The sequence below is a fragment of the Monopterus albus genome, unplaced genomic scaffold, assembly GCF_001952655.1.
Source record: "Monopterus albus unplaced genomic scaffold, M_albus_1.0 scaffold151.1, whole genome shotgun sequence".
Lineage (NCBI taxonomy): Eukaryota > Metazoa > Chordata > Actinopteri > Synbranchiformes > Synbranchidae > Monopterus > Monopterus albus.
In genome coordinates this window covers 1054558-1074632 of record NW_018128031.1, presented here as the reverse complement: position 1 = coordinate 1074632, position 20075 = coordinate 1054558, and the positions used below count along the sequence as shown (strand labels likewise).

At 39.6% G+C, this 20075-nt stretch overlaps 1 protein-coding gene across 1 annotated transcript in view; it reads left to right on the top strand.

Annotated features, from left to right (window-relative positions):
• Positions 1–13647, top strand: part of LOC109968508 (glutamate receptor ionotropic, kainate 2-like) — an 83077-nt gene extending 69430 nt beyond the window's left edge. Inside the window, exons 6-7 of the mRNA XM_020614817.1 lie at positions 9382–9632; positions 9887–13647. Coding sequence (XP_020470473.1) covers positions 9382–9632; positions 9887–9973 — 338 coding nt within the window. The 3' untranslated portion in view covers positions 9974–13647. The remainder of the gene's footprint in view (positions 1–9381; positions 9633–9886) is intronic.
• Positions 13648–20075: the final 6428 nt, after the last annotated feature.

The following is a 20075-nucleotide window of genomic DNA, read 5'->3' as shown; positions in this document are numbered from 1 at the left end:
AAAGAGTTGCAATGAACTGGTGATGAAGTGGCATCCGCCTGGGTGTTAAGTAATATAGCTCTTCATCAGCAAACCTTCTTCAGCTGTGTACCAGGACCTGGGGAAACAGTGAGGGAGAGAGAGCAAGAGGGAAATGCACAGGGGAGGCAGGTAGTGGCGAGCAACCCTGACAGGAGGTAAAATATATCCACAAAACCAGGCATGGTCTCAAAATTCCGCTTTTACAATGGAACCAGTGGATGTCAGGCCAGCTCACATGAACATGCAACTGCCTGGAGATTATGACCATTCAAGGAAATTCCTAAACTATCACCTAAGATTTTATTTTGTTAGAAAAAAGTCTCACGAACGAGTTTCCGAGACGTGTATAAACCGAGTTGCTTAGAAATACAACAACACAGGTAAACATCATTTTTTGAGCTTTCAGTCACGTCTAAGATGATAATTCACTGTTGTAACACTGTAGTTAAGTCAGAAAACACAGGAGAGCATGCCATGGGCTTTTTAAAAAGGAGGGAGCATCATCCTATGTCCCGCTCCAATTTCACTCTGGTACCACTCACAGAGTGAAGTGAGCCTGAAACATGCCCAAGCCCGACCCAGAATGCATCTGTGTCTTGTACGGTCATCCAACACTTTTCAGTCAAAAGTCGATCTTTGCAAGCTCAATAATGGAGTTCCTAAAGTACTTTCTATTTCTATACAATTAGGTCCATTGATTCATTGAATCTTTCATATGACTTTTTGTGTTATATTCCTTGTTACATAGGCTTAACTGTAATTTGAAATCAGTCATTTCTACTTGGAAAAAGTAGTAGCTATTCTTTAGTTCTTTGGGATGTAAGGCTATGGTTTAAGCTAAAAGTGGAATAAGTGCAGTAAGTGGGTGTGATTTGAATTGGAGCGGGATGCATTTTGAGTTGAGCTTTGAGCGGGGAGCTGTGTAGAAATTCTCACCACTCCACTTGGCTCCTATGCTCTGCACTGAGTATAACCTTGTGGTAAGAAGAATCCTAAACCATAAAACAAACATATTTATAGCACAAAATCTATAACAGTTTCCAGTGTCAAAATCCAAAGAACAATTATTTGACATGCTTTTTTTTATGTTCTTTCTATTTGATCCTAGTTGTAACATGTACAACAAATCTCTCAATGCAGAAAGCAGAGTCACTCTTAGTGTGCTAAAAATACACTTCAGAGTGTCAGGCATTGCAGCACATTTGAATGTCTTTTTTTTATTCAGTGAGTGCATTAGGGATCGGTGTGCTATTACTCTCCTTTGATCTGCCAGATTACATCTATATGTCTTATTCTGGATTCAGCATGGCCTGTCACTTCGCTCTCCTCTCTTCATTGAATTGAAAGATTAAGCCTCTTTTTATGGGCACACCAGCAGAAGCCTGTTATCAGCTCACAAATGAACATTTTCTGTTTAGCATTGACAGGGAAAACAAATCATTTTTCCTCCAACTATCAGCCAGCCACTCTGGAGATGTTCAGTCCCAGTGACGTTTGATTAATGTTGCTTACACTTCACCTTGTTTATTAAAAAAGCAGTGTTTGCAGAATTTACCATCACATTAATATTAGTTAAGTGTCCTAATTCCATTTTTTTCTTATATGATGACATGATTGTGAGTAGTTAGTGTTAACATTAAAAATTTAAAGAAATTTCCATCAGTACACAACTTACCAAGTTATTCATTGGTGTTAAAAACAGATGGTATTGATTCTATCCTAGAACTAAGCACAACTAATACAACAAAACTGATTAAATGTTATATAAATTACACATAAAAAAGTATATTGCAAATATGGAAGAGGGAAGTAAACAGTAAGAAGAAAAACCATTAAATTAAATAAACTATTAATGTTTTATGTGCACTGGTATTTGTGCAAAACAGCGGGTCCTCTACCAGAGGCCTGGGAGCTTGAGGCTCTTGCGCAGTATCTTAGCTGTTCCTAAGACTGCACTTTTATGGACAGAGATCTCAGATGTTGTTCCTGGGATCTGTTGGAGCCACTCTCCCAGTTTGGGGGTCACAGCCCCCAATGTTCCTATTACCACAGGGACCACTTGTGCCTTCACCTTCCACATCTTTTCTAGCTCTTCTTTCAGCTCTTGGTATTTCTCGAGCTTCTTGTGTTCCTTCTTCCTGATGTTGCTATTGCTTGGGATTGCTACATCTATCAATACGGCCTTCTTCTTCTGTTTGTCAACCACTACTATGTCCGGTTGGTTGGCCAATACCAGTTTGTCAGTTTCTATCTGAAAGTCCCACAGGATCTTAGCTTGGTCATTCTCAAGCACCTTTGAAGGTGCATCCCATTTTGACTTTGGGACTTCCAGCCTGTACTCGGCACAGATGCCTCTGTACACTATGCCAGCCACTTGGTTATGCCGTTCCATGTATGCCCTGCCTGCTAGCATCTTGCACCCCGCTGTTATGTGCTGGATTGTCTCAGGGGCATCTTTGCATAGCCTGCACCTGGGGTCCTGCCTGGTATGGTAGAGCCTGGCCTATATTGATCTTGTACTTAGAGCCTGTTCCTGTGCTGCCAGGATTAGTGCCTCTGTGCTGTCTTTCAGTCCAGCTTTGTCCAGCCACTGGTAGGATTTTTCAATATCAGCCACTTTTTCTATTTGACGGTGGTACATACCGTGCAGAGGTTTGTCCTTCTATGACGGTTCCTGCTCTTCCTTCCCTTGTTCCTCTGGTTTCTGCTGCCTGAGGTGTTCACTAAGAACGTCATCACTTAGGGCCATCTTCCTGATGTATTTATGGATCTTGTTGTTTCATCCTGGATAGTGGCTCTGATGCCCACTAATCCTCGGCCTCCTTCCTTCAGCTTAGTGTACAGTCTCAGGATGCTGGACTTGGGGTGAAACCCGCCGTCCACTGTAAGGAGCTTCCTTGTCTTGATGTCAGTGGCCTCTATCTCCTCCTTTGGCCAGCTTATTATGCCAGCAGGGTACCTGATGACCGGCAGGGCATACATGTTAGTTGCCCAGACTTTGTTCTTTCCTTTCAGCTGTCTTCTCAGGAATTGCCTTACTCTCTGCAGGCACTTAGTGGTTGCTGCTTTCCTTGAGGCCCCTTCATGGTTCCCATTTGCCTGCAGGATCCCAAGGTACTTGTAGCTGCCCTCAACAGCTGCTGTGTTGCCTTCTGGTAGTACAATCCCCTCAGTTCTGACTACCTTCCCTCTCCTTGTTCCCATTCGACCACACTTATCCGAATGGCATTCCGATGTCCTCGCTGTAGATCCTAGTGGTGTGGATCAGTGAGTTAATGTCTCATTCACTCCTGGCATACAGCTTGATGTCATTCATGTAGAGGAGGTGGCTGATGGTTGCTCCATTCCTATATATATCCCCCACTTCGGGGCGGTCTTTTATTCCTTCCTTCAAGCTCGGGTCCTCTACCAGAGGCCTGGGAGCTTGAGGATCCTGTACAGTATCTTAGCTGTTCCTAGGACTGCACTCTTCTGGACAGAGATCTCAGATGTTGTTCCTGGGATCTGTTGGAGCTCTTCTTTCAGCCCTTGGTATTTCTCAAGCTTCTCGTGTTCCTTCTTCCTGATGTTGCTATTGCTTGGGATTGCTACATCTGTCACTACGGCCTTCTTCTTCAGTTTGTCCACCACTACTATGTCCGGTTAGTTGGCCATTACCAGTTTGTCAGTTTGTATCTGTTGTATCAGTTTGTCACAGGATCCTAGCTTGGTCATTTTGACTTTGGGGCTTCCAGCCTGTACTTGACACAGATGTTTCTGTACACTATGCCAGCCACTTGGTTATGGCGTTCCATGTATGCCAGGCCTGCTAGCATCTTGCACCCCGCTGTTATGTGCTGGATTGTCTATTGCACATCATGGGCTTATACTAGAGAAAAGATGGATTTCTGTTTTACAAAAGGAGGTTTAAGATCTGGATAAAGTAAGGTCAGTTAAATCATGTGTGGTATCTTTTCTCTGATGGTGTAGATGCGGAGTGACAGTTTTCTGGGTAATACAAAATATTTCCCTGACTTTTGAGTCAGATTATGGGCCATCAGATACAGTATAGGATATACATGAAGGACCGTTGATCTGAAAAATTTTAAGAACTTGAAAGTTTCTTTAAGTACAGTCACAAAAACTATCAAAAGCCATGACAAACGTGGCTCCCATGGAAGGAAAGGAAGGCCAAGCGTTATCTCTGCTGCAAGGGAGAACCTCACTGGAGGTACCAGTCGCATAAATCACCAATTAACAGCACCACAGATTAGAGCCAACATCAGAACTTTAAGTAGGAGACACTTCTCACTATCACCTGTTGAGAGGAGGTTGTGTGAATCAGGCCTTGGTCAAATTGCTGAAAAAAATTTAAGAAAAATTGCTTTGGTGAAGAAACACAAGGATCAAACATGTACTTTGTACTTTAGTACAAAGTACATGTTTGATCCTGTACTTTAGTCCAGGAATTCCCAAAGTTTTTGGGCCTACCAGCCAGACCGATGTCTGATCTGGGATCTATGATGGATTTGGGGGGGCTGGGGCATTTATCACATCATCACAATTTAAAATCTCGCAAAATACTATTTACTATCAGGATCAGTTATACAACAACAACACACAAATGAAGCTTACATAGCTTACTCTGTCTCAGTGTGATCCATGGAGACAAGACAGTCATAGCGAGGAGTGATATGTGTGAGTGACAGACGCAGCGTGTTTCTAATATCTATTCTGTTGCGGTGCTTCATTTTAGTGGTGGTCAGAGCTGAAAATCCAGCCTCACACAAATATGTAGATGGAAAGGGCAACAGTGTTTTTAGTGCAATTGCAGCAAGTTCAGGTACTCTTTTTTAAAATTTTAATCTAGAAGGATGTGACAGAATGTCATGTGAATAGAGTCTTTAGTGATCCATCGTTTTGTAACTCCAGTAGTCTGTCCTTCAGTTCTGATGTCAGAGATGATGATTCAGAATAGAAAAGATTACGTACCCACTTCTTCCCAGTTCTCAGATCATTTGCAGAGGCGAAGTACCTCTCAAATTCCACTGACAGTTCACACATGCGATTAAGAATCACAGCTGTCAGATCAGCACTGCCCCCCCAATACTCTGTGTATGTTTGAAAAATGTCACAGACTCCTTTTTCCAATCTTTTTGTCCAAGAATGTAGTTTTGCTTTAAAAGCAAACATTTTAGCAGCCAGAATACTACATATTTTTATAGCCCGGTAGTGGCCAGTCAGCGACCCGGTACCAGTCCAGAGACCATAATTTGGGAATCTGATTTAGTCTGAGTCCAGGTTTGAGATTTTTGGTTCTAGTAACTACAGTACAGTATGTCTTTGTCAGATGAAGAAAAAGTACATGAATGGTATCTGCATGTTTGGGTCGCCCCTGTGAAGCATGAGAGAGGAGGTGTAATGAGATGAGGGTGCTTCACTGATGATACTGTTGGAGATTTATTCAGAATTCAGTGCACAGTTGACAAGCACAGCTACAACAACCTCTACAATGTAGAAACAAAGAAAAACCACAGAATGAGAAGGGGTGTCCAAAGTTTGGAGTTGCACTCTATATAGCATTGATACTGTAGAGCCTTGACCTATTACAGCCAAGTCTGGCCTCACAATGTTATACGGCTTGTCTGTATGAAAATGGTGGAGGATTTGATGGTGTGTATTTGTAGAAGAAAAATTTGCTTTATTGGCCAGGTGTGTTGGACACCTGTACATTCAGTATATTTTGCAATTCTAATAAGAAATCTCTTTCCAAAGGAAAGTGTTGTGCTATTTTCAACTCAGTCAGTCAGTCAGGAGGCATCAGATTGTTCAACCAGTTCATGCTTATGTGGATGTGGGTTATGATACTTGCCAAAAATGAGGCTGGCACACTGCAGTGCTGGTCTTGACTGTATGGCACAGTGCTCATGTTTATCCAGCCCATGATATTACAGCTGAGGTTTTTCCATTTGTTTTGATTGGGCAGAGCTGGCTCAGTTTCAAGGCTGCCTGTTTCTTTGTTGTAACGAGTGACTTATGTGGCACATATTGACTTGTTGTTCCACTCCAGAGCTGAGAGAAACTACAGTATCTACTGTAGATTGCAATGAATAACAAGGACTGTAGCACATTTCACATTTGCCATCACCATGGTGATAGATGCTTTTGAAACATGTTGGTCAGCTTGTTTTGGAATAGAGATTCAGATACCAGAGGTCCTTGGGCAGAGATGAAGAGCAGAAGAGATGTTGCAGAGTGTGAACACAGCCTTGTCACTGCAGCCACACTGTCACGGGGCTGAAGGCTACAGCTCAAAGCTTGACTCCAACATATTGTTGCTGTTTAGGATCATTTGGGCCCAGTACACAATACTGTTGCTGAACAGCCTATGCATACTAACTACTAATCACAGAGATTGCTACTCCTCCAGAGCAACCCAAGTGATGGCATTTTCTAAATATGTTATCCCCCTAATGCTCCAGGGAGACTTCATTCTAAGTGTTTGTGATAATGGGTGTTAATAGTTTTTTTTTTCCAACTAATTTAAACCATATTAACATTCTGATTGTAGTATAGGCAGTATCACATGGAGGTTTGGGGAGTGGGAATGTGCCAGGATTCTACTTATTTTATTTTATTATTTTTATTTTTTTTAATAACCAAGGCTTCCTCCGTCAGGTTTAATCAGGGATCACGACATGTGACTGGTGTTGATCAGTAGAGCACGGAGAGAGCAGGAAGTGGTGTTGGAGTGCTTTACCTGACTGACTTACCTAAGGGGACTGGGAGAGGTAGAAAGGTTGCCAGAGTGTGGAGAACTCAATGCAGACATCTCATATGGGCAGAAGGAAGCATTTCAAAGCTCACACTGGGGACATTAGCTTAATAAGTCAGTGAAACAGCCCACAGTGAAAACATTAACACAGATTAAGCATGGCAACTGGTTTTAATTAAGAGAGCCATACAGGTAAAATGAATGGAACTATGAGCCCCATAGATGTATTTTAGGTTTATTAGTTTAGTGATGTTGGATCCATGGGGGCAATGAAATTGTAATCCTAGCTATTATCATTAATATTTTACAATGTTAAACACATACAATGAAATTAAGCAGAACATACACTAGGATGTACTAAATGCTCACTGAAAGATAATGGGGTCACAGCAAAGTAGTAGCTTTTCAGAGGTGGGAACATAAAGCAGAAGTGGTTTTAAAACAACAGCATGAAACATAAAAGCAGCAAACACAAATTTATCATTGTAAAAAGGTGAAAACATAATTCATGTTAAAATAAAAATGTTAAAACAATGCCAAAATGCTCACATTGCTAATGCTAGCATTCTGATATTTAGCAGATAATCTTTGCCATTGTCACCACCTATAGTGAGTTTAGCATGCTAACTAGCATGAAACAGATGAAATTTGGATGATATTTGCTCACAAGACAAAGTATTGAACAAATTAAAATTGTTGGGATAAGTAATGAACAAAATCATTAAGATTCATCCTCTGGGGCACATGAATGTCTGTACCTCATTTCATGGCAATCCATCCAATAGTTTTTTTTTTAACAATAATAGTAATATTGCACTCTGGACGCGCCATCCAACATTAGCATCTTTAAAGATAGACAACAAAGTGCTAGCAGACCAGATGGTACTGTACAGTAGGCAGCAGAAAGCTCACCCCCACTAAGTTTATTCTAAATTCTTGAGGAATTAAACCTGAAAGGGTTCTTGAGGACAATAAGGGTATATTTCTGTCAGTATTTTCAAAGATTTTGGCAATGTTCACAGCTCACCAGGTACATTATTGGAAATATGGAGAATCAATGCATTGCTGTATATTATACAGGCATAGGCTATTGTGAGTGTCTCTGGATAATAAGTAAAACACATTGGGGGGAGGCAACAGTAGTGCGGTGGGTAGAGCAGTTGTCTCCCAACCAGAAGGTTGAAGGTTTGAATCTCGGTGCCGGCAGTCCATGTGTCGAAGTGTCCTTGGGCAAGACACTGAACCACCCAGTTGCCCCTGATGGTTAGAGCCATCGGTTGAGGTGGCGCTGCAAATGGCTGCCATCGATTCTGTACCTGAAACAAATTTCTTGTGTGTAACATACTTGGCCAATAAAGGTGATTATCCTTATTCTTATTTGAGTCAGTCCACGCAGGTTGTGTTAAAATATACAACTCAGGTCTTGTCATTCACTCATTGACAATATAATCAAAAAGCTGTTGGCATCTTGATGACCCAGAGGTATCTGCTATACCGTGATCTATCATCTGCCTAGACATAGGCCTCCTGCTGCACTTTATCACTCCATGGTGCACACAGGAAGCAGTGAGGGCATGCTGGGTCAAAACAGCTCATAAATAGTTTATTTCAAAAAGGAAAGCTGTTATATTCGCTTGCACATGGAAGTGAGTGAGCAAAAAGGAAAGGCGGACCCAAGTCGCTGACTTCTTTGCAAGCAGTGATTTATTTATGTACAGTGCAGTACATGGTAAAAAAAAAAAAAAACAGGCTGGCGAGGATGAACTGAGTAACCGGGTGTCGATCAGCAACAGTACTTTTAGAATGATGAGATGTAGGGAGTGGGCTGAGCTGCATCGCTGGGTCACTCCTGAGCTGGCCGGTGGGAAACGACGGTTACTGAGGAAATAAGAAGAGAGGGGTCTGTACAGAAGGTAAACCGTGACTGTGCATCGACCTGTCTGGCGGAGGCTGGAAGGGTTGAGTGGAGCCAAGGTCTGGAGGTAGTAGTCCATGGAGGAAAACAAGGAGCAATCTGGTAGAGGAGAGGCAAAGGGGAGTCCAGGGCATTAAACAATAGGGACTACAAAAACACACAAAATTGGAATAAGGCAGACGATAGACAACGTGAGGGCCTGAGAACGTAAACGAACTGGCAAGGGAGTGACAGGTGAGCAGGGTATAAATAAGGGCAGGACTAAAGAGGTGCAGCTGGTGACAATCAAGGGGTGTTGAGCAGGTTGTGGTAATCAGGGGCCGAGGATGAGGAACAAAAGTGAGGGAGGTGAGAGATGCAGGTGCAGCTGGGCAAACCTGACTAAAGCTGAATCTCAAATTTTGGTATGTGTTATTCTGCTTAGAATATATCCAGTACCTGTATACTAATCATTCACTACAACCCAATACTGTAAAATAATGAAGAAATCAACAGTATTATCAATCACACTGGTACCTTAAGGAAGAAAAAAACCCTGTGTTGTGTATTTAAATGCAAGTTACAGAAGATGATAGTCAAGCTTTGGCTGACAATGAAAGTGAGTATTCAATAAAGGTAATAATGTGTATCCTCCATTTAGAGATCAGTTAAAGTCATGTGCATACTGACCTCATGTCTTTTGGTCCTTCAGGCTCTCCGTACAGAGATAAGATTACCATTGCCATCCTGCAGCTTCAGGAGGAAGGGAAGCTGCACATGATGAAGGAGAAGTGGTGGAGAGGAAATGGCTGTCCCGAGGAAGAGAGTAAGGAGGCCAGCGCTCTCGGGGTGCAGAACATCGGAGGGATCTTCATTGTCCTAGCTGCTGGACTTGTCCTCTCCGTGTTTGTGGCTGTGGGAGAGTTCCTCTACAAGTCCAAACAGAACGCACAACTTGAAAAGGTAAGAAATCCCTCTGACACTCATCTCTGCTTTGCTGTTAAACAATGATAGCAGAATTTCTTACCACAACCACATGTGCCATGAAAGGCAGTCTCAACTAAAAAGACAAATAAATTCATAATGAAATAAATCATATGCTACATATATTTATTTTTATAATTCCTAATATATAACTTAGAGATAATCTTGCTGCCAATTTGTGGAAATCATATGCCGTAAGATAAGGGTTGGTTTCTTTGCATTTATTCACATAGGCCCAATGGCGACACCGAGATAAGAAACGTGAGGAATTCTGCTGTCACCATGGATCCAAGCTAGAATTTAACCACCATCTCAAATGACCTCAAGAGAAACTCCAGAAACTTTTGTTTTCTCTTGTAATCTAACAAGATCCAAAACTATTGCACTGTGTTTTTCTTTCTGACACTCCTAAGGGAATGGGAATACTCAGACCAGTTTAATAAAATGTTTGGAGGGCTGGTAGCAATACACAGTTGGATCACAGACATACTGTATATATTACAAAGATTTGCTCTGCTGCATGACCCATATCTTCAACAGTCACATCCACTAACACACACCTCCCTGCTTCTGCTGTTCATTTCCACTCTGCAAAGTTCCATCCTGCTTATAACACAACTATTCATATCTGTTGCATTTAGACGAATGCATATCCTTTCTAGATGCAGTAACACAGAAGCTTGACTGGAGCTAATGCCACTGAATAATTTCTGCATTAACAAAGAAAAATGGCAGTAATGAATTATTTTATATGCAGCAGTCTTCTGTGAGATAGAAGATAAAGAGGATGAGCATTATAAACTGCAGGTCAATAGCTAACTGCTTCCTGGAGTAGGGTTACTGCAGCAACCAGTGTAGAAACTAATAATATGGTGACTGCACAAGTTCTCCATTCAGTTGCAGCTTTAATAGGCAAATAAATAAGAGAAAAATATGCAACACTTACAAATAGCTTTTGAAAATTACTCTAGTTATTGAAAGAGCTGACAGTGACCAGGGAGGAGCCCTACAGTAATTCAATTGATTAACCGGAATATGACAACAGTGTACATATATCATGGTGGAAGGTAAAGAAATCTGTTTCTTTAGCGCAGACAAAAACACAACAAATTGTATAATATTGTTAAAATTCACATTTTATTTAATTTTCTGTAATGCCTTTGCCTGAAAAAAATGTCGTGGGTGATGTTTATCACTAAAATATCTGTACATGGAATACATACAGCGGAATTTTTTTTTTACATTTCATTGCAGTAATCATAAAGATATTCAGTGAATACTGATCTTATATTAGACTATCAATTTTCTCATAGGTATAAGTCTAATTAACACAAGCTGTACACAGTACATTATGTAGTATGTTGAAAAAACTGCCGCAAAAAGAAACCGTTATTTCTTTGTGAAATCTGGGCCCATTTATTATATTCATATTTGGAAGGTCACACTGTGAAAACTGCCCACCAATTAGAATGATATGGTTAAAAATATGTTGTAAAATTTTTGAGGGCCATGCCCAAATGAACAATTACTTTAAGTAACTAGGGACAGCACAAATCCTTTAATAAACTCCCATGGAAGGAGGGAACCACTGACTCCAGTTTCAGGAGTTGTACAGTACATGTCCTGGAAAAGTCCAGCGAGAGCCTAATCCAACATTTTAGTGTATTGACTGTACAGTGTTTCACCTAGGCCTAGTGACTCCGTCGCCCCCATTGTATCATTCTGTAAGGTGAATACATCTCGGACTCTTAAATATGTAAACACACACACACACACACACACACACACACACGTATCTGCACACAAATATACATACACTATATAGCATAAACGCACATGAAGCCTGTGAGGTTGAAAGAACAGTGGTCACTGGTGCGTTATAATCTGAAGGCCATGGTAATTCACATGGCGATTCACATTTTTGACTGCCAGCTAAAATATGTCTGCCATTAAATGTGTGCAGCCATTCTGCTATGTAGACAGCATTCTAATACAACTATATGACAACAGCCATGAGCAAGCAAACATACCCTTTGTTTGCTGTTTCTACCAGTGCAAGTATTTGCCTCTACACATGAAAGCTAGTACAAATCTCATGCAGTAATGGGTATCTGACTGGCAAGAATAGCAACTCATGGAAACAGCTGATATCACAGAAGTGAAAGGAATGTATCAGTAAGAAGAACATAGATTTATTGTGTCTAACACACATTGAGATGTTGGGAACAGAATGTATGGTTCACGACTGCATTCCTGACATCAACAAGCAAAACAGATTTCTGGCTTAGATAGATACTGTATTCCTCTTGATTCACAAAACACTACTGGTGGCAGCTATGGGTGACTACTGCCATCAGCTTGCATATGTGGATTTCTGTTGGTATTTTCTCAGGTTGGTTCATGCAGTCATGTTAGCATCAGTGTTTCAAATCAAATGCTTGCTGGGATGATTTTCTCATAAAACAGTGTATGTTTTACCTTCAGTGAGAAATTTGATTTAGTCTGTGATGTTTTTATTCAAATCATAAAATGCATTCTCCCATACTAGATAGAGGGTTTGTCTAACACTGCAATGTGTGAGTAGTACACCAGATTGTACTGGAACATAAAGTATATAGTTAGATCAGAAAAGTTAGCGAGCACATTCACATTGTGAGCTCTACTGCAACATTAATTCCTAAAGAAGGTTATTCACCTATCCAGAACAAACTAAATAAAGACAGGCACGATGGATAGACCCAGCAGGTAACTTACAGGCAGACAGAACAGACCATTTTTCAATGTTTCTCCATTCAAATTACAACCTACCATCCTACTTTAAACCCTGTATTGACAGTGAGCAGGTTGCACTCTTATTTCATGCTTAAATGCCACTACTGTCATGTGTTATACACTCTGCCAAGTGGAATGTCTTTAATAGGACCACATGAAAGCATATAATAATTGACACACTGTCGTCTTGTTTGCTTGAGATGTACTTTGTTTAAAGAAAATAGAATCACTGGACTAAAATAAAATACATTTCCTCTAATATTGTTATTTAAAGGTCATTTTGAAGATGCCTATAACTAGTGCATGTTAGTATTCACACACTTCTTTGTAGATTAAAACACTTCTGAAACATTTAGGCCACCGTGAAGGACCAAAGCTTTTCGCTGAAACCATGGCCAAAATCTGGTCCTGACATAGTGAGGACATAAAATAGTTTGGTGCACTAAGGAATTAGCTTCAAAAGCTTGTTTTGAATAAAAAAAAAAAAGTGTAGAAAGCTTTGTTAGTTCATATCAAATAGGCTGTCTCTTTGCAATTTAATCCTCAGTTGAGATCAACAGTTCCATATTTAGAATATGATTGTGGCTAAGGTCGAGAATCACCTGCCCTATGCATACAGCACGTCTCTGTGATGGGGACCAGGTGGCTACTGAGCAAATAATTTGTGAAGCTATATCATTAGACAGGAAGTTGATAACTAAGTCAGCAAAAAAAAAAAAAAAAAAAGCCTTTTTAAATGCCCATTGCCAATAACAAGAAAAACAATGCAATGTCATGCACATGGTTATGGTATGGTTAAGGGAGCAAAAAACCATGACAAATAAACCTTGATTAAGGTACAGTTACCCACAGGGAGACCTTTTGACTGTGGTTTCCAGAGAGCAGACAGTAACTGCTGCACTGTGACAGGGCATTAATACTAGTCTGTGCCATCCTAACATCCACATTATTACTGCCTTCTCACTATATAAAAAGCACAGTACTCCTTATGCTGGCACTGAATGTCAGCAGTATATGCAAATCATCAGTTGGAGACTTGTCTAATTTAAAAGCAATTACAAATGGGTTGCATTTTAATTTAAATTTTTTATTGTATGATTCTAATTGGTGCCCAGTCAGTATCTGTTGGTGGAGTGGAGGACTGTAGGAGAAACATTTTGGAGAAACAAAACATTTTGCCATTACCGCTGTGGAGTGTCAGTGTGCTCTTTCACAAACTTCAGACGTGCAGCAATGTTCTTTTTTTAGTAAGCAGCGGCTTCCTTCGTGGTGTCCTGCCATAGACACCCTGCTTGTTCAATGTTTTACATACTGTAGACTGATGAACATAGATGCTATCCAATTCCAATGACACCTTCAAATCTTTGGGTGTCACTCGAGGTTGTTTCTTTACCTCATTGATGAGTCTTCGTTGTGGTCTTGGGGTCATTTTGACTGGATGCCCACTTCTTGGTAGAGTAGCCACACAAAGTGTCTCCATTTGTAGATTCTTTGCCTAACTGTAGACTGGTGAATTTTTAAAATCTTTGAAATCACTTTATAACCCTTTCCTGCTTTAGGTAAATCAACAATTCTTGATCATCAATCATCTGAAAGCTCTTTTTGGTAAGGCATGGCTCACATAATTATCTTCTTCTATGGAGCAAACTCAAAAGGTTTGAATGGTTTTTATCAGTCAAAGTAGCTCTAGCCCACACCTCCAAACTCATTTTCTTAACAAGACTCCAGGTATGCTAACACCTGACTCCAATTAGCTTTTTTGAGGTCATTAACTCAAGGAGTCACATACTTTTTCCACTAGCACTGAGGTTTTTATGGTTGTTCTCAATAAAGACAAGAAAGATCAGAATTTTTTGTGTTATATTAGACACATTATATTCTTCAGTACTCTTGACATAGATGAAGATCAGATCACATTTTATGACAAATTAATGCAGAAAACCATGAAATTCCAAAAGGCTCACATACTTTTTCTTGACACTGTATATGTTGTGTCTGTTTATGCATTTTATGGTGGTTTGATCAGCTTTGAAAGCAGCTGTAGGTGGAGATAAAGTGGATACCTCTGTTGGCTGTGCGCTCTGCCGGACCACAATCAGTTTCACCACAAACCCATTGATTACAATATGATTTTATTGTATTATTATTGTACTTTTTTAAAAACAGTGAAATGCTTATACAGTTACATGTGAGACCCCCTGTGGATTTCACACATTGGATGCAGCTATGAGTAAATTATACTATACTGTATAGTTATTGCTGGTTATAGGACCAGAGACTTTCTTTCTGCTCAGTGATATTAGCAGATTACTGAGTGAATATTCATGTGCAGTCCTTCTATGTAAATAGTTTAGTCAGTCAGTTTAGGAATGCAGTACATAACTGGGGGAGATGAAGATACAGGGGAAGAATCTTTCCTCTTCTATATTTCCATGTCTTGACATCAGTGACATCAGTCAGTCAGGTTTGTGCTCTGCCTTTTAAAGGGATGAGAGGATCTGGTTTGACTGGACAGAACTAAAACCAGCCCTGACTCCACCATGTATTCCTCCCTCTAATAACATTTTTCACCTCTCCTCCACAATGCGCCCCATAACACCTGGCTGTGCACAGAAGTGCGCTGCGTCTGTGGTCACAACATTGCAGAATATTGTAGAACATGCCCATATTCTCTTTGTGCCTGGAGTTTAAAAACGACTTTATTGCTGCGTTGTGTGGCAGGAAAACAGAGCAGAGAGTATTATATACACCTATTCAAAAAAAGAGGGCATTTTGTTAACTTGAAATAATGAATCCATGTAAAACTGTATTATAAAATTATTATATCATAAAAGTTTAGAATTAAAGAAAGAAAACCTGCATTCATCTCTTGTAGCACAGAAGACAGTTTTATTCCTCTGTTGTGGTCAGCAAGGAACCCCAGTCATAATGACAGCTCAGACTGCCTGCTATGAGATATTTTAAAGGCCAATACTTAAAAAACAATATATGACCTGAACCCTAAACCTATCTTGATTTATGTTATCCAAATATTGATTTCAAACTAGAATGTGTAACTGGCAGATATCACAGTCCAGTGTCTAATCTATGAGCCTTCTTTTTACAGTATGGGGTTATTTTCTCACCATGATGCTGCAAATTTCAAGTTGAAAAATGTGGTGCTAAGCATCTCTGTTGTTTCACATACCTAACTGTGCTGCCCTGTAATTTTCATTTTATAATTAAGTCTGTTCTATAACATGAGGGAGGGGGAAGGGAGCAAGAATAGCATCTGACCATTTATATAATGGGATGAATCGTACACCCTCTGTTACATTAGAGGAACCATTTGTAGTATTTTAAAGGGGAAAATGCACATTAAAACCAGTATGTGTTTATGAGAATACTGTATTCACTAAACTCAGCAATACCACAAGATGAGCACTGTCAGATGTAAAAATTTGAGCAAAACTATTAATAAACATTTGATATCTTTACAAACTGTAGATCTCTGTACGCTTGTCATTTTGATTAATTTACCAAGACTATGAAACTTATTTTCTTCATTTAGTTTTTTTTGTCTCATATGTGTTCCCTTTATATTATTTCTGTACATTCCCTTATCACTGCTGCATGGTGACTTGTTCATTTTAAAGGCGCTCTCAAAAGGCTTGCAAAATATGCATTTGCTTTCACGTCCATAGGCAGATAAGAGAGGTCAGTTTCATCTCTCTGCACCCAGTCCAGAACTCAGGGAACTGTTTAGCTAGCTTCATACAAAATTGAAGACTAGGGTTGCAACGGTATGACATTTTCACAGTACAATAACCGTCTCAGAAAATATCACAGTATCACACAAGTACTATTATTATCAACTACAGTGACCCTCAGAAGAATTGTATGTGACTGTGGCAGTTGACTGAGCTGGACTGCAGCACTAGAGTGACCCTAAAGAATAAACAATTATAAAGATTATTTAAAAAACGCCATACAACTATAACATATTATATAACTAAAGTTTGCACGTTAGCACCTGTAGTGGAGGAAGAATTCACTTCCTTTACTTAAGTAAAAGTAGTCTAATTCCTGCATTAATAATGTTAACAGACGGACTGGTTTGTGAGACCTGCCGTCACAGTGCTCTGAACCATTATTAAAATAGTGGCTAATTTATTGTAGGTGTGTGAGAGCGCAGGCAGGTCTGGCTCTCTCTCTCTCACTCTCACTCACACACACACACCTATTTATGTGAGTCAAGAAAGTTTGTGTGTTTCTGGAGTGAGCTCGGGATCAGTGCAAGTCCTTTTTTAAGTCAGAGATTATCGCGAGGAACAGAAATTGTTTTGATAGCGCATTTTAAAACCATCATTTATTATTTGGGACTAAAGGTATCAATGGGACACATACTTTGACCTGTATGGAGGAATGGGGCGCTCAAAGGTGTTTGTTTTTTTGGGATGCTCAAAGTTATCCCGCGTTGCTGATTGAAATTTATTTTTTGGTGGACGGACTTTGGTGATTTCAGCCTCCTTCTCTGCCATTTGTCCGCTACATGTGTGCGTGTGACATGTGTTGAGGAGTCTGACAGACAATCGGGGAAGAAAGGCGCACATGCATTGTGTTTTTTTCTTTAACACCGGTAATAAGTGTGGTATGACAACTGTAAATATTCATACCATCATATGCTGTGAAACCGGTATATGGCTGCAACCCTGCAGCTGTAAAACAACTTTCTTAAGCACTGTTTGGATAGGATTCCAGGTGGAGGTGGGCAATATAACATTTCCCATGTTTGTCAGCAACTGGCCAGATAACATTCTGGGGAGTTCAGATTTGCTTTTGAGCTAAAACTCAAGTATATAAGGAAAATGTACACTCAATCTGAAATCAAGACAATAGTATTTTTGTTTATCCAGGGTCAGGAGACATTTCAAGTGACTGTTATCGTTGCTGGAATGTACTGTATATTTACAATAAATAAGATTTTATAGAACTATAATATATATTGTATATATTTATAAAGAAATAAATACACAAACAATTGATTTTGACTGAAGCTCTACAGAGACATCATGGCCAAAGGGCTTGCTGAGATACAGCTTTCCTCACTGTGATTGACAACAAACATTAGCTGTGGTTCCAATGACTGTTTCTTCAATCAGATTGAAATTATTCTGATTAGAGATTCTAATTTAACTCTTTATGTGGATGCTGTCCTCATAGGATGTGCATCTATATGCTCAAAGCATTTAATCAGAATAGCACTTTCTTGATTGTCCTTCCCAAAACTCATCATGTCAATTAATGTTACCCCCATTATTTATTCCAACAAGAGAGAAACATTTGGATTAAGGGTTTACATGGCTAATATTTTCCTGTTGAGTGGATTATCAAAGGTTTACAGCACCCCTCTCATTTTGATCATAAATTCTTTCTGATCAAGCCGGATCAGGCCATTCTGTTCAAACTGAGGTGGTCACATGATGGATTTTCATTCTACTAATGGAATAAAGAGTCCATGTAAACGCAGCTATTGACCTAACAAGGCACCCTTTGAGGTGCTTAGTCTTGTCTTGGTAGGTCACACATTCTTTAAGGTTGTACTTTTTTAAATTCCAAAAAAGCTTCGCTGTCCACCTTACTCTTTTTAAACCTCTGGCTTGCCAAGCTAGTGTAAACACATTCTAGGCCTCAGTGTATAAATCTATGTCACCCTTCTCTGCTGACTGTGGTTAAGGTTAGCCAATGAGATTTTTTGAAATGTCTTTTTTATATATGTTGTAGCCTAGTGTACAGTAAGGACTTAATGCCCGTGCAGATTCTCAGTCATCCAGGTCATAGTAAGCTGAAAAAACTGAAAAAAATCAACTGCCTCTCCTTGTTTGTGGCTGTGGGAGAGTTCCTCTACAAGTCCAAACAGAACGCACAACTTGAAAAGGTAAGAAATCCCTCTGACACTCATCTCTGCTTTGCTGTTAAACAATGATAGCAGAATTTCTTACCACAACCACATGTGCCATGAAAGGCAGTCTCAACTAAAAAGACAAATAAATTCATAATGAAATAAATCATATGCTACATATATTTATTTTTATAATTCCTAATATATAACTTGGAGATAATCTTGCTGCCAATTTGTGGAAATCATATGCCGTAAGATAAGGGTTGGTTTCTTTGCATTTATTCACATAGGCCCAATGGCGACACCGAGATAAGAAACGTGAGGAATTCTGCTGTCACCATGGATCCAAGCTAGAATTTAACCACCATCTCAAATGACCTCAAGAGAAACTCCAGAAACTTTTGTTTTCTCTTGTAATCTAACAAGATCCAAAACTATTGCACTGTGTTTTTCTTTCTGACACTCCTAAGGGAATGGGAATACTCAGACCAGTTTAATAAAATGTTTGGAGGGCTGGTAGCAATACACAGTTGGATCACAGACATACTGTATATATTACAAAGATTTGCTCTGCTGCATGACCCATATCTTCAACAGTCACATCCACTAACACACACCTCCCTGCTTCTGCTGTTCATTTCCACTCTGCAAAGTTCCATCCTGCTTATAACACAACTATTCATATCTGTTGCATTTAGACGAATGCATATCCTTTCTAGATGCAGTAACACAGAAGCTTGACTGGAGCTAATGCCACTGAATAATTTCTGCATTAACAAAGAAAAATGGCAGTAATGAATTATTTTATATGCAGCAGTCTTCTGTGAGATAGAAGATAAAGAGGATGAGCATTATAAACTGCAGGTCAATAGCTAACTGCTTCCTGGAGTAGGGTTACTGCAGCAACCAGTGTAGAAACTAATAATATGGTGACTGCACAAGTTCTCCATTCAGTTGCAGCTTTAATAGGCAAATAAATAAGAGAAAAATATGCAACACTTACAAATAGCTTTTGAAAATTACTCTAGTTATTGAAAGAGCTGACAGTGACCAGGGAGGAGCCCTACAGTAATTCAATTGATTAACCGGAATATGACAACAGTGTACATATATCATGGTGGAAGGTAAAGAAATCTGTTTCTTTAGCGCAGACAAAAACACAACAAATTGTATAATATTGTTAAAATTCACATTTTATTTAATTTTCTGTAATGCCTTTGCCTGAAAAAAATGTCGTGGGTGATGTTTATCACTAAAATATCTGTACATGGAATACATACAGCGGAATTTTTTTTTTACATTTCATTGCAGTAATCATAAAGATATTCAGTGAATACTGATCTTATATTAGACTATCAATTTTCTCATAGGTATAAGTCTAATTAACACAAGCTGTACACAGTACATTATGTAGTATGTTGAAAAAACTGCCGCAAAAAGAAACCGTTATTTCTTTGTGAAATCTGGGCCCATTTATTATATTCATATTTGGAAGGTCACACTGTGAAAACTGCCCACCAATTAGAATGATATGGTTAAAAATATGTTGTAAAATTTTTGAGGGCCATGCCTAAATGAACAATTACTTTAAGTAACTAGGGACAGCACAAATCCTTTAATAAACTCCCATGGAAGGAGGGAACCACTGACTCCAGTTTCAGGAGTTGTACAGTACATGTCCTGGAAAAGTCCAGCGAGAGCCTAATCCAACATTTTAGTGTATTGACTGTACAGTGTTTCACCTAGGCCTAGTGACTCCGTCGCCCCCA